Source organism: Trichomycterus rosablanca, chromosome 7 (genome assembly GCF_030014385.1).
Source record: "Trichomycterus rosablanca isolate fTriRos1 chromosome 7, fTriRos1.hap1, whole genome shotgun sequence".
NCBI classification, from domain to species: Eukaryota; Metazoa; Chordata; class Actinopteri; order Siluriformes; family Trichomycteridae; genus Trichomycterus; species Trichomycterus rosablanca.
This window is the reverse complement of record NC_085994.1, coordinates 3,147,502-3,162,017: the sequence shown is the minus strand read 5'-3', so window position 1 is coordinate 3,162,017 and position 14,516 is coordinate 3,147,502. Positions and strand designations below refer to the sequence as shown.

General features: G+C 42.1%; 1 protein-coding gene across 2 annotated transcripts in view; it reads right to left on the bottom strand.

The window, feature by feature from the left end:
* The window catches only part of ikbkb (inhibitor of nuclear factor kappa B kinase subunit beta), a 34,865-nt gene continuing 20,349 nt past the window's right edge, over positions 1-14,516 (bottom strand). Inside the window, exons 8-22 of one of the 2 annotated variants that reach the window (XM_062998853.1) lie at positions 13,600-13,724; positions 13,220-13,327; positions 12,283-12,481; positions 10,768-10,962; positions 10,559-10,673; positions 10,339-10,462; positions 7,929-8,080; positions 5,942-6,003; positions 5,761-5,864; positions 5,596-5,645; positions 4,224-4,323; positions 3,988-4,135; positions 3,709-3,830; positions 1,749-1,848; positions 1-1,658 (exon numbers count right to left, since the gene is read on the bottom strand). In XM_062998853.1, coding sequence (XP_062854923.1) covers positions 1,611-1,658; positions 1,749-1,848; positions 3,709-3,830; positions 3,988-4,135; positions 4,224-4,323; positions 5,596-5,645; positions 5,761-5,864; positions 5,942-6,003; positions 7,929-8,080; positions 10,339-10,462; positions 10,559-10,673; positions 10,768-10,962; positions 12,283-12,481; positions 13,220-13,327; positions 13,600-13,724 — 1,752 coding nt within the window. In that variant the 3' untranslated portion in view covers positions 1-1,610. Of the gene's footprint in view, positions 1,659-1,748; positions 1,849-3,708; positions 3,831-3,987; positions 4,136-4,223; positions 4,324-4,805; positions 4,891-5,595; positions 5,646-5,760; positions 5,865-5,941; positions 6,004-7,928; positions 8,081-10,338; positions 10,463-10,558; positions 10,674-10,767; positions 10,963-12,282; positions 12,482-13,219; positions 13,328-13,599; positions 13,725-14,516 lie in introns of those variants that run through there. The other variant, XM_062998854.1, reaches the window with a different exon arrangement.

Here is a 14,516-nt window from a genome sequence, read left to right as displayed (position 1 = left end):
AATAGTTAAGACTTTATTTATTTTCATGGTGTAATGTGACAACGGGCATGGATTTTGATATACACAGTCGAGTCACATTATTATGACCGCTTCCTACTTTCGATGGCTGCAGTGCGTGGCTAATGAAGGAAGTCACGTTTTGTGAGGGTATATAAGGTATGAAAGGCACTACTGACTGATTTTGGGTATGAATCCATCCCTGCAGATCACGTACACCAGTACATGCTGATTGTCCTCCCTGGGGTGGATAGGATCTTCCAGCAAAACAATGCAACATGCCACACTGGTTGGAAGCATGAGCAAGACTTCCAAGTACTACCCTGGCCCCCTAATTCCCCAGACTTGAACCCAGTTGAGCATCTAAGGGACCTAGCTGCTGTCTGTGCTGCACACGGCGGTTACTCTGGATATTAGCTGGTGGTCATAATAATGTGACTCAACTGTGTATACGCATCAGCTAGATTAATGGTCTTAAATCAATAAAAATAAAGTCAATTACACAGTAAACCATACAGTACCAGATTATATTTACTTTACATCACAACATTACAAGAAATAAAAATGCTCACAGATTCTCACGTGTCGCTAAATGAAGTTTGTTGCCTGCTGTTTGCTTTACTAACCTATACAGAATGTATATAAAATGACATTTTGAACTCCAGCTGTATGGAAGACTAGGATTATACTATATTATGGGCTTCCATACCAGTCTCACCAGTGATTAAGCACAGTAAAGGATGCTATGACCTATATAAGATATATGGGACATAACTCTAAAACACTTTATGGATAAAAGTATTGGGACATCCCCTCCTAATTGTTGAATTCATGTGTTTCAGCAACAACAATTGCAACAACAATTGTAAAAGCAGCAACGGTTTAGGGAAGGTCATTGCCTGTTCCTGTGCATGACTGAACCAGAAGATCAGTTGAATCTTTCTTGACCAACATCAGTGCCCAGCCATACGAAAGCTCTTTGTACTGAATGGGCACAAATTCCAACAGGTATTCTTCTATGTACATTTGCGGCATTTAGCAGACGCTTAGCAAAGCAACAATTATGACTAAACACTATTTGAGCAATTGGCAACTTACTGGTGAACCAGCAACCTTTTGATTACTAGTCCAGTACTTTAACCACTGAGCTACCTTTCAGGCTTCTAACAAGAACACATAGAGGTCACTCTCTTTATTTTGAAATGTCCAACAAGCTCATGGTCCGGTGTCCGAATACTTTTCGCCATATAGTGTGTGTGTGTGTGTGTGTGTGTGTGTGTGTGTGTGTGTGTATATATACAGTGTATTAATTAAAAACATCAATAAGGAGCACAGGTTGACCAAATGTTGAGCATGTCCATACCATTCTAATCAATTGTCCACTGAGTATTTATGATTAAAGCACTGATAGCTTAGCCAGAAAATCTGCTTGCTCACTTGGTCTTACGGAAATCGATTTTTACGAGACGATCACTCTAAAAGATTTTGCTGTCGCACTGGGTTTTACTTCCAGTAAGAGGCAGGATTGTTCTACAATTAACGAAAACGCTCTGTTCACTATACACACAGTTCTGCATATTCTACTAGGATGATTGAAACGTGGAATGTCAGTATCAGTGAAAATCCTGGCTCCCATTCAGCCACGTCCATTTCTGCAACATCTAAAACAAGAAGACAAATAATAATAATAAAAACAAAGGTAGATGTGTAGAAATGATGGCTGTGTGTGAAATATTATTATGATTATGTACCTGTAGGTTGGTTTCTGTTTCCTTAATCGTGTCTTGCACCAGACTCTGCAACCGATTCTCGAACGTCTTGCTTTCCTCAATTATGATTAACGACTCCTCCCTGTATACAGTGCAAATACAATCAGTGGCTACTTAATATGCTAGACCTACAGTCCTAGCAGTCATAGTCCTGGGGGTCGGGGCTCTGGGCAGTCTGGTGCTCTCATGTTTGTCGGATTTGCTGGCGCTGCATGTTGACTTCTGGCTGCGCATGATTTCTGACCCCTAGGAATATAGCTGCCCAATCCGAATATAGACAAAGGCGCAGAACTTGTGGTGATCAGGGATGTTGGGTTGCTGTCGTTCTGCCTTTCTTATCCGATCACTCACGTTTGATGACGGTGGGGGAGGTGGGCGCTGTGTGTCCTGTGAAAGCCTTCATGATTGTGTTACCTGCTCGCTCTCCCTTTTAGTTCTGCTGTAATAATTAGGGGTGCCGGAGTCTAAAACTCTCTGTAAAACTGATATTTTACTCTTAACAAGTTTACATTTTAACTACCTTATCTTCTGTTGGTTTACCCAGAGGTGGTTCTGACGGAAACCTGTTTATCCACCTGAGGCTGTCGTGCCAACAACGCTGCTCCTGCTAGATCTGACAGGAACCTAGAAGGATCAGTCCCTGCTGAGTCTGGTTCCTCTCAAGGTTTCTTCCTGTATTTTAGGGGGGGTTTTCCTGCCACTGTCGCCCTCAGCGGCTTAACAGGGGTTTTTGGTCTGTAAAATTGCTTTGAGACACTGTCCATTGTAAATACTGTAAATACTTGACTTAAATACAGTAGTATTAATGCATGGCAAATATTTTTACCAATGTGCTGGCTCTAATTAGACCTTGACTCCTGATCGAGGACAGCCTTGACTAACACACTCCACCTCCGACACGTGTGCGGTAGTCGACCTCTCGAGATCTGTATCGTGCACGGAGAGTCACGCGGCAATCTCCATTATCCCACGTCTCTGTGCGGGCGCTGTTGATCAGTGTAATTGCAACAGTTATGAATAATCCACTAATCCAATAATCAGAGTCGAGGAATAATGCGTTGATCAGGGTGTGGCTCTCCGTGCACAAGACTGATTGGCGTGAGAACTCGCCTCGTGCAGGTGAAGACTGTTCACGTGTCGGAGAAGGCGTGTGGCCGTCTCGCTCTCCTCAATCAGGGGTGGGGGTCAGCACCAGTAGAGAGGAAGCATAACAAGAGAGAGAGTCAAAAGAGGCTTTACTGTCATTTAAGCTCTATACTAAGCTTGAAACAACGTTCCTCCAGGACCAGGGTGCAACATAGAACAAAAAGTGCAAGACAGTACAATACACAGTGCAGATGGACAACAGTACAATAAATACAAAAAAGGCCTAAAATAAATATGAACATTCATAATCTAAAGAGTAATGAAAGCAGACAAGACTAGAGACAGTACATGGTCAGTACATGGTACTGAGTAAATGATGGGTGAAGTAGAAAAAACATATTCTGATATGCAAATGTTTCGAGTATTGTTCCGGCATATAATGTTTCAGTTTAGAATTAAAATACTTTTATAATGTCCAGATGTGCAAGTATTGTACAGAATAAGTTATGTGTATCGAGTCAATTCAAGTCAAGTCAAGTCAGACTCACTTCAACTGTACTGAATCCAGGACCAACAGACCAAAACCCCTGTTGAGCAAGCCGAGGGCGACAGTGGCAAGGAAAAACTCCCTTAAAAAATTACAGGAAGATTACAGGAACCAGACTCAGCAGGGCCCATCCCTCTTGGGTGGCCTGATAGAGTTCTTTATTGTTTAATCCAGTCTGTGAAGAAGACCTGGACATTATAAGTTCTGGACATTTTTGGTGCGACACGCCAGATTCCAGTCCCATCTAGTAGGAGGCACGCCAGGTATAACGCAATTGGGAAGAAAAATAAATAAAAAATATGTACTCACTGTGGTTGAAGAAGAGGAGGGGTGTTAGGTTGAGGAGGTCTAGGATGTAGTGGTGGAGTACCAGAGGACAGTGGCGTTCTCCCTCCATCTGGACTTCCACTAACTGGACTGCGAACCTTGCTCTGAAACCACACACCATTATGGAGCATTTTTTCTCTTTAACTGAATCCAGATTTTATAATAGTTTGAGTTATTTTATTAAGTCTGGCGTAAGTGATCGGTGTCTTCCATGGTTTTACATTAATAATGTTAAATGTTTAGTGTGTTTGTGTGACTTACACAAGCCAGTTTAAGTAGGTTCCACAGCTCCCTCTGTCTCTTCTCCTGCATACTCCTCAGCTCCTGCTCACACTGAGCCATGTGGCTCACCATCCCCTCCACCCGAGGAAGCAGCTCCATCACCCGCTGCCGGCAGACCACCAGGTTGCTATACGGACACAAGCAGACATGATCATTTATGTATTTATTTTTAATCGGATTAAAGATAACACATAAAAAACAAATCCCACTCTGACCTGAGGTGTGTGTAGAACTCCCGGATTTTCTTCTCGTAGAATTGTACCGCCTGGACAACTAACTTCACCACCTCCTGACAATCGCCTACGCACCTCTGCTCTAAAAAGTTACACACGGACAGTTTAAACAATAAATCCAATTTTATCACATTGTTCTAACAATTTACTCAATGCCAAAAGGCTACCAGTTGTGTGTGGAGGGTAGGAATGGAACGTGACTACTGGCCTCTCTACTGGCCTACCTTTCTTACTATGGACAGTGGTGGCTCAGTGGTTAATGTATTGGAATAGTATTCAAAAGGATGCTGGTTCAAGTCTCACTACAACCAAGCTGCCACTGTTGGGTCCATGAGCAAAGCCTAAACCCACAATTGCTCAAATTGTATTCAGTCCTAATTGTATAAAAATGCTGTAATATTTGCTTGTTTCATAAAGGTTCATTTTTTAACTGGCAGCATTTATCTCTAGAACTTGATTTATTGGGGTTGTGCAGGTCTGTTGTGCTACTGGCTGGCCGGGCGTCTACACAGACACAATTGGCTCAGGTATGATTTTTTTTAATTCAATCATTATCTGTTTTACCACAATTTTATCCTGGTCAGGGTTGCAGTTATTCATTGGGTGCGAGGCAGGAAACATCCCGGACAGGTCGCCAGTCCATCACAGCCTACACACACACACACACACACACACAAACACTCGCTCACTTTCTTAACCGCTTATCCAATCAGGGTCACGGGAAGGGGTGTGCTGGAGCCTATCCCAGCTTTTCAATGAGAGCAAGGCACACAGTAGCACCCTGGACGGGGCGCCAGTCCATCGCAGGGCAGACACACACACACACACCCATTCACCTGCAATTTAGTGTCTCCAATTAAACTGACTGCATGTTTTTGGACTGGGGAGGAAACCGGAGCTCCCGGAGGAAACCCACACAGACACGGGGTGAACATGCAAACTCCACACAGAAAGGACCCGGACCGCCCCGAGCCAGGACCTTCTTGCTGTGTGGCGAGAGTGCTACCCACTTAGCCAGACACACACACCAAAGATAATTTTCAGTAACTCCGATTAACCTGACTGCATGTCTTTGGACTTGTGGGACGAAACCAGAGAACCCGACATAAACCCACATGGACACAGGGAGAACATGCAAACTTCACACACAAAGAATCCTGAATTGAACCCACCAGGCTCTTCTTGCTGTGAGGTGACGGCGCTACCCACTGCGCCGTTCTGCCCTGATTTATTTAATGTAAATATTATATACAGTATATACATGTTAAATGTGACTAAATACTTTTAAAAATACATTTAATTAACGTTTTAAGTTAAGGGTTAAAATCTGTCACAGCTTGGCGACTTGACTTACCTCTGGGTTTCTCTCGGAGCTTTCGGAATAACTCCATTGCCTTGCCCTCACTGAGAAACAAGAACGTGTATTATTATAAGTATATTAATGATTACAGATGTGTGTGTGTGTGTGTGTGTGTGTGTGTGTGTGTGTGTGTGTGTGTGTGTGTGTGTGCGTACTCACAGTGACTCTAGAGCTTCACCGCTCCTCCATGAGTGTCTCTGAAGATCGACTATATCCGTCTGTAGTTTCATCATCTCCCCCTCCAGCTTATTCACATCCTCTGTCTAATACACACACGCGTTAAAAATGTGAAGCGTTATTATTTAACCTTTACTATATAGGGTGAGACAGATATTCTTACCTGGCCACAGTTAAGTGCCGTTTGCTCCATTTCCCGCCAGACACTCAGTAGCTTCTCTGATGCTGTAACGTATATAAAATTATAAATCAATTATTTTTGCACCTCAAATCACAGCTTTTTGACCACTAAACCATTTGGGTTAATGTGGTCTCTAGAACTGGAATATTTATGAAGGCATATGGTTACATCTTTGACTAAAGCTAACTATTAAACATCATACCAACATTTACACATGGTGGCTGTAATGTGATGGTGTGAAAATGTTTTGTGGCTTCAGGGACAAAACCCTGAAAACTGCTCTGTACCAAAAAAATTTAATACAAGTAAGAGAGTCAAATCAACTGGTGATCTAAAGTACGGTTTTTCAAAAAAAAAAAAAATTTATATACTGCTCACAAAAAATAGGGGATATTTCAAAATGAATATGAAGCGATAAAAAAAAAAGAAGCATTTGATTTTTATTTATTAAACAAGAACGTCAGAAAAGCAAACGATAAGTCAAAGAAAGTTGTTCGATTATGCAAATGAGATGCAAACTCAATTATCGTGATTGAGTAGCAAATGACATATTGGTGGGGGTGAACAGAAGCAAACTAAACGAGAGTGCCACACATTGACTGTTCAGTAGGGTGTATGGTCACCCAAGACCCAACACACTGACAGCGATGGGGCATGGACAGGATCAGACTGTCCAGCAGTTCTTGTGGGATCCTCTGCCAATTAATCCAGGGCAACTTCCAGCTCAAGAAGTATTGTGGAAGGCATCGGACGGTTTGCCAGACATCTACCCAGTGCATCCCAAGCATGTTCAGTGGGATTCAGGTCTGGAGAACGTGAAGGCCAGTCCTTTTTTTATCGCTTAATATTCATTTTGAAATATCCCCAAATTTTTGTGAGCAGTGTATTTCAGAACGCCCCCTTATGGAGGCTTCATGTTACATCTTGTATAGAAAGAGTTACATCTTGTATCTTGTATAGAAAGAGTAAGATGTTTGAAAAACCCTGATCTAAAGCACAAACCCACAAATTAAGTTACGCAACAGAACAACAATCCAAAGAACAGGAGCAGCTATATATATATATATATATATAAATCAGGCAAAACATTATGACCACCTTCCTAATATTGTGTTGGTCCCCCTTTTACTGCCAAAACAGCCCTGCAACTGTGGTGCTCTGTGTATTCTGTCCCCTTTCTATCAGAACCAGCATTAACTTCTTCAGCTCGTCTGTTGGATCGGACCACACAGGCCAGCCTTCACTCCCCACGTGCATCAATGAGCCTTGGCCGCCCATGACCCTGTCGCTGGTTAACCACTGTTCCTTCCTTGGACCACTTTTGATAGATACTGACCACTGCAGACCGGGAACACCCCACAAGAGCTGCAGTTTTGGAGATGCTCTGACCCAGTCGTCTAGCCGGTTCAAGCGCCACCACTGCAAGGTTGCCACTGTTGGGTCATTGAGCAAGGCCCTTAACCCTCAACTGCTTAGATAGTATACTGTGAAATGCTTTTTATAACTACCCATTCACATTAATACTAATTAACAAAAGAAAAAACGTACACGTAGAGATAAGAAAAAAAAACTGGGGTCCTTTACTATCCTCCTGGCTTTGGACCAGCACCTTTTGGTATAGATGCAGGTCAGGGAGCTCGGTCCGGATTATGCATTCAGCTCAGTTTTGACTGGACCTTCCAGTGTGACGAAATTGAAATAATTCTGCCGAAGCAATGGACCAGAAATCCTCCACAGGAATGTGAAAAACTAACATCCAGTCATCAGAAGCATGACATCTGTATGGGTGAGGTTTGAACCCTTGGTTTCAGGATTCTGGAGCTCTGTGACACCTACGTGACCACAGCTGTTGTTTCACTGTCTTTGTGCAACACATAAAATATGTGTGGATTTGATGACTAAATGTGGACTGGATGAGAACAAAGAGCATAAATGTGTGTGTGTGTGTGTGTGTGTGTGTGTGTTTTACCTATGCCGGTAGCTCTCTGCTCCTGGTATTTGTCCATGTCTATATGCAGACTAGTGGAAAAGAATTCAAGTGTAGCTTTCAGCCTCTGGTGCACAGACACCATCTCATTCTTCTGTTTGGATAACTGACCATTATGCCTCAGCAGACTCATTCTAGGAGAGGATCGAAAGGGATTAGTGAGAACGTTTGAGGAAGATTCCCTGTGGTAAAAGCATTAAAATACCAACATATTCATTCATCAGTCATTCTGAGATCTGTTTGTTTAGATAGTTCAGTAAGAATGTGTGTGTGCATATCATTGTACCTTACTGCACCTTTTCGTGTGAGGTCAGGCCACTTTCTGGCACCATTATATGCAAATTAGGGCATTACAAACCCCATTTCTGGAAAAGTTAGGACGTTTTGTAAAATGCAATAAAAACAAATAGGTATCACACTAGTATCACAAGTTCTAACTCATGAGTTCGGCCGACCTGGATTCCCAATCCTACTAGGGCAGTTATAGCCTAGTGGTTAAGGTACTGGACTAGTAAGCAGACGGTTGCTGGTTCAAACCCCACCACTGCCAGGTTGCCACTGATGAGCCCTTAAGCAAGGCCCTTAATCCTTAATTGCTAAACGCTGACGCCCAGGTGGCGCAGCGGGATATTCCGCTAGCACACTTAACACCCCGTTTCGAATTTCGGCTCTGCTATCGGTCGGCTGGGCACCATGTAGCGGGCACAACTGGCAGTGCAGAAATTGGCCACCGTGTTTCTGCTGGGTGGGGAAATAACCAAGTGGGTGGAGTTAGGGCTGGGCGATTTTGCAAAAAAAAAAAAAATCTCGATTATTTTAAAATTATACCCGATTGTCGATTACGATTTCGATTTTTTTTGTTCTTGTATAATGCAATTAAAATAAGGGGGGGGGGGGGGGGGAATCAAGTGATCACTCAGCTCAGCTTTGATTTTGTCCTCTTGTGATTTGGGGGGTGGATACAACATTTTGAACGTTTAAGGATGTGTAATGTGTCATTTTAGTCCCATAAAACTTTCAAACTGTATTAACCACTATTATGTGTCGTAGAATGATTCGATTCTATTGAACGGCCCTTTAAGTCAAAATAAAGGAACCGATTCGCGCATTTGGGAGTCGTTACATACATACGGCTCTTTAAAAAGAACCGAAACAAAAGATCCGACTCCTTATCGCAGAATTCCCTGCAGCAGTTTCCCAGACGCGATTTTTTTTACTCAGTAACGGATGTGATTTAAAATGTAGCGAATTACAATTCTTAGTACAAAACTTACTTAAGTAAAAGTACAATTACAGGCTGTAAAATCTACTTTATAAAGTACAAGCACACAAAAAAACGACTCAATTACAGTAACGCGAGTAAATGTAACTCGTTACTTTCCAGCCAATCCTGATCACGCTCATCGGCTCCGTATTTTGATTCAGTTCAGCGGTGTTTGATTCAGTGAATCTTAATTAAACTCTTCTGTTTTCGTTTTGCTGATCGTGTTTGCGCTCCTTATTACTGAATCTGACCGTTACCGTGTATAATCCTTGTTGTCTTCCGTTTACTGTTTTGGTTTTCGCTGGTTTTGGACTCCAACTGATTTTGTACACTGTTTTCACCCTTTTTATATTAAACTTTCCCTGATTTATATTCCGCGAGCGTCTGGTCAGTTTCTGCTTTGTGACATGTTGGTATTTTAATGAAAATATAAAGTATGTAAACAATCGCGATTGTCACATTCTAACATCGGGTGAAAACGTTCATGCGAATTAACCGAATTAATCGTGAAAATCGCCCAGCCCTAGGTGGAGTCTTCAAACGCTGTGCCAGGACCCTGGTTAGCAGACCGAGGCACCTGTACAGAAAGCACGGGTGTAATAGAAGGGGTCCGCAAGGACTCCGCACGCGTCGGAGGGCACGTGAGCAGCAATTTACCCTTCTCTAACGCAATCGGGGATCCACAGCAGCGGACAAATTGACTACGCTAAAATCGAGAGAAAAATGAAGAAAATGGATAAATAAATAAAAAAAACATAGTAAACGTAAATGTTACTAGTTTCATGTCAGTAGTTGTAAAGTAGTAGTAAAAGAGACGATAAGAAAAAAATAATACAAATTTTTAAAACAGGGGTTTTTATAAAATATGACAGTTGTAGCCTAGTGGTTAAGGTACTAGACTAGTAATCCAGAGGTTGCTGGTTTAGGCCGCACCACTGCTAGGCAACCATTGGGCCCTTGAGAAAGACCCTTAACCCTCAACTGCTTATATAATATACTGTCACAGTACTGTAAGTTGCTTTGAATAAAAGTGTCTGCTAAATGCAGAAAATGTAAACATAAATAAAAATGTAAGGTAAATGTGTAGAGACTTATTTGAAACAGTTAAGGTGTCTGTGTTCGTCTTACAGAGCTGATTTCTGGCCCTGCTGCAGCTTTAGCCAGTCCTCCTTTAGCGCTCTGATAGTGTTCCAGGCTTGGCCGTACGTGCGCCTCTGATGACTGTAGTGAAGCTTGTGCTTTGGTTCCTTCTCTATATAACAAACACAAATAATAATGCATAAAAATTATAATTAAAATAATGAGCTTAAAAATTCTGGTAGTAATCGCAGGAACGATTTCGACTTACGGACAAAGCGGATGTTTTCGGGGAGGATCCGTGGGCTGAACTGCGGTTCGTAGCTGCAGCAGGAGCGGTCAAACAGGAAGACCAGCTGCACATCGGCTCGACGACCGTCAATCGACTAAATAACCAGACGAGTCAAAATTAAATCAAACGAAACATCAGAAATATAAAGGATTTACTCTGTGGGAAAAGGTCTTTAATCGTTTACTTACAGTATAATCAACTGCACATTGCATAACCTCATTATGTGGCTCCAGGGGAAGGCCTGCCTCCAGCAGCAGCTCCTGATTGGTCGGGGAAATGTGTGTGTCCTGGGCGATTCGCTTTTGCAGGGATGCTACAGTTTCTCCAGGCTGTACCGAGTATGTACAGATCTCTGCCGAGCTCATATTTAACACATGGACCAGCTAGTGATATAGTGAGGTATAAAAACAAAGCTTTTAGTCGTCAGTTTTTCGTTAAACAACTTTTTTTTTTTTAGGGCGTATTCACATGAGAAGCATGTTTGTTCAGCGCTCGGCTTGAGCAGTCGCAGTAAAAAGTCATCAAAGTGCGAATATGAGACGAATCTACATTTGTGTGGAATAAAATTCACAATCAAATCCAGTGTTCCAGCTCCACATGTATCTGTGTTTATCTGGATTTTCCTCCCTGTTTCACTTTTAAACTTGTGTTACAGCTCCAGCTTCTGAGAAATTGTGAGAATCAGAATCAGCTTCTCCCAGAGTCTAATGCCAAGTTCCCACTATACGATTTTTAAGTTGTTCAGATGGCTGTACAGTTCACACTACACGGCTGGATCTCTTGCACTCTTTCAGTCGTCGTGGTTTTCACACTACACGACTGATCGGCCATAGGGGGTCACACACTACACCATCTACCATCAGGAGGAATCGCAGACGAGTCTGTCCGGTCTCCCAAACTATGTTTTGTCACGAAAACACACGCAAGAAGTGACGAGGGGTTTAATGATACCACGCCCAAAAATACACGTCAACAATAAGCGAGCGATCAAAGTGGTTTTTGTGCTGATGTGCAGCGTAAAAGCAAGTAGGAAAAATAAATGAATCTGAGTGGATTTGGCTACGTGACCAGCAGGGGGCGTCTTTTCTGTAGAGAGTTGGAGGTTAATAAATATTTTTTGCAATGCAACGTTGGTGTTATGTTTTGTCGAGAATGATAAGGTCACAAATACTCTGAAACTTGTGTGTGTGCTGATGTATTCTAATAGAAACTATATTATGCCCCTGTCCCATGTTTTTACACTCCTCCCCTGCCAGTCCCCCGACTGAGATCCAGATATTTAGCATGCTAGACACTAGTGGCGACCAGTCGGGTGAGCAAAAATCAGGGCAAAAATCGTGCAGTGTGAACTAGGCATAAAACGCTTATCGTTAAAATAAAGCTTAACGTGGTTTAATGTAGTAAAAGAAGGAGACAGGAGCACTAAACTTCTCTTCATTATTACTGCTCATAAGTTCCTCCACTAATCACATTCCTCACTCGCTATTTTACTACAATAAGTCACATTAAGCGTTGTTCGTACAGCCTGAGTCGCTTTTACTGCGTCGTATCAAACAGTTAGTCTCACTGGAGGCGCTTTGAAAAGGTCAGCTGCAAACTGGGTCACACACTCCATAAAAAACAATGGCACAGCCGGAGCAAAAACACTTTTGCTGCTTCTCATGTGAATGCGCCTTTAGTCATGAACAGGACAATACCAGCACCTTTAACTCCAGTATTCGTTCTAATTCCTCAAAGCAGGTACTGTGTCCAGTCTGAGATTCTCTTCCTTCCTCCTCAGATTTCTTGCCCTTGTCCTCAGACTCGTGTTCATCCTCACTCTCCGCGGACCTTTTGCCTCTCGTCTGAGGCGACCATCTCAGCATCAACTGCAGCCAGCGCTCCAGCTTGCTCGCTAACAGCCTAGATCACACAGACACACAGAAGCCTTTTTTAGATGTGAAAGATACATGACGACACGATCAATGTGTTGACTTTGCATTAGGGAGCATTCACATGAGAAGCGGCAAAACTGTTTTTGCGTCGGCTGTGCCGTTGTTTCCTATGAAGTCAGCGGTTCATCTGATTGAACTTTGACCCAGTTTGCCACTGATCTTTTCAAAGCTCCTCCAATAAGATGAACTGTTTGATACGATGCAGTAAAAGTGACTCAAACCGTATGAACAAAGCTTAACGTGACTTATTGTAGTAAAACAGCGAGTGAGGAATGTGATTAGTGGAGGAACTTATGAGCAGTAATAATGAAGAGAAGTTTAGTGCTCCTGTCTCCTTCTTTTACTACATTAAACCACGTTAAGCTTTATTTTGAACCAGAAGCGTTTTAGACTCTGGGAGAAGCTGATTCTGATTCTCACAATTTCTCAGAAGCTGGAGCTGTAACACAAGTTTAAAAGTGAAACAGGGAGGAAAATCCAGATAAACACAGATACATGTGGAGCTGTGACACTGGATCTGATGCTTATTCCACACAGATGCAGATTCGTCTCATATTCACACTTTGATTACGTTTTATCGCTCAAGCCGAGCGCTGAACAAAGCAGCGTTTTGCACCGAGGTTCGCAATGAGTGAAGCTCGAATTCTTGTGAATTTGAATGCACCACAGCTTCTTCATTTCTGCTTTTACTTTGACTTTTACTTACTTATTAAGGTTGTGGGGGTGTGGCAGGTTTTTGGAGAAATGAACCTCAGAATTTAAATCTTCATAGACCACAATGTCGTCCTCCTGCTTCTGCTTCAACTTGTTGTGCCTAGAAACAAAATTTTCAAGTTTAGTCACGGTTCAGAATGTACGCCGCCTAGTTCATCTTGATTTTTCTTTTAATTTAGGGTTATAAAAGTGTCACAGTGTAATTCCTATTCAGCCACAAAAGCAGGATTTCCAGGTAATACTGTCTCAGCACAAAATCTGATCAAAATAACAACTGCTGTTGATGTATCTGGCACACACACACGTGTGTTTCTGGTACGGCTGATAAAACTAGAGAAAATATTCCAAGATTGTTCTGGAAGTAAGTGTTACCAAGGAACTGGCTGCCAGGTTGGGAGAAATGGTCTGAAACCAGTGATGCACTCGAACACCAGGGTCCCAAAACTCCAGTAATCCACGGTCACTGTGTACTTCTGCTGCTCCAACAACTCGGGCGCCTGCATTAGAAAGTGAAGCGGTTCAGAGAGGTGCTAAGTTGTAACCTACCTAAAAATGTGGCCTACCTAAATTTCCTTCTGCACTTCATCCAATATCTTGTTCATCCTCTTTGATAAATGTTGACCCTGTTTGGCCCTCGACATAGGGCTGAGCGATATGACTAAAAAACTCATATCTCAATATGCTTTTGAGAAGTGGCGATATAAGATGCGATACGATATAATGTAAACTTACAGTACAATGGCAGACCACTACCTGAATTTTAGCTTATATTGTTTATAAGTTCTCTGAAAAACACAATACATTGTAGTTCTGATACATTCTGACAGAATGACAGTGTTTATATTTTGTATTATTACAGGCTGTATTTGTATTTATATTAACAATATTTTTATTAAACAACCAGCAGAATCTCACAATCACATTTCTGCTCCGTTATACTTCAAATAAATGAGCATAAAAAAAATCCTGAAAAAGTTTAATATTTGATAATGCTATTCTATCATTGCAAAATAAAAGCGCGCGGTAAACAGCAGCACCGCGACCCAGATCAACCACACCAGATCAATCCACTTGTTTTTCTTTTTGGAAAACTGGTAATTCGTTCACTAAACTGTCACTTATGCCTTTACAACCAATCAAGACAGAGATTGAATATGGCCATTTTTAACATCGTGTAAAAAGTAATATCGAATATATCGATATTTACAATATACCACCCAGCCCTAGACTATAGCCTTTAGCGGGGACGTAACACGTAAATAACAGTTATAAGGAACCCCTTTCACAAA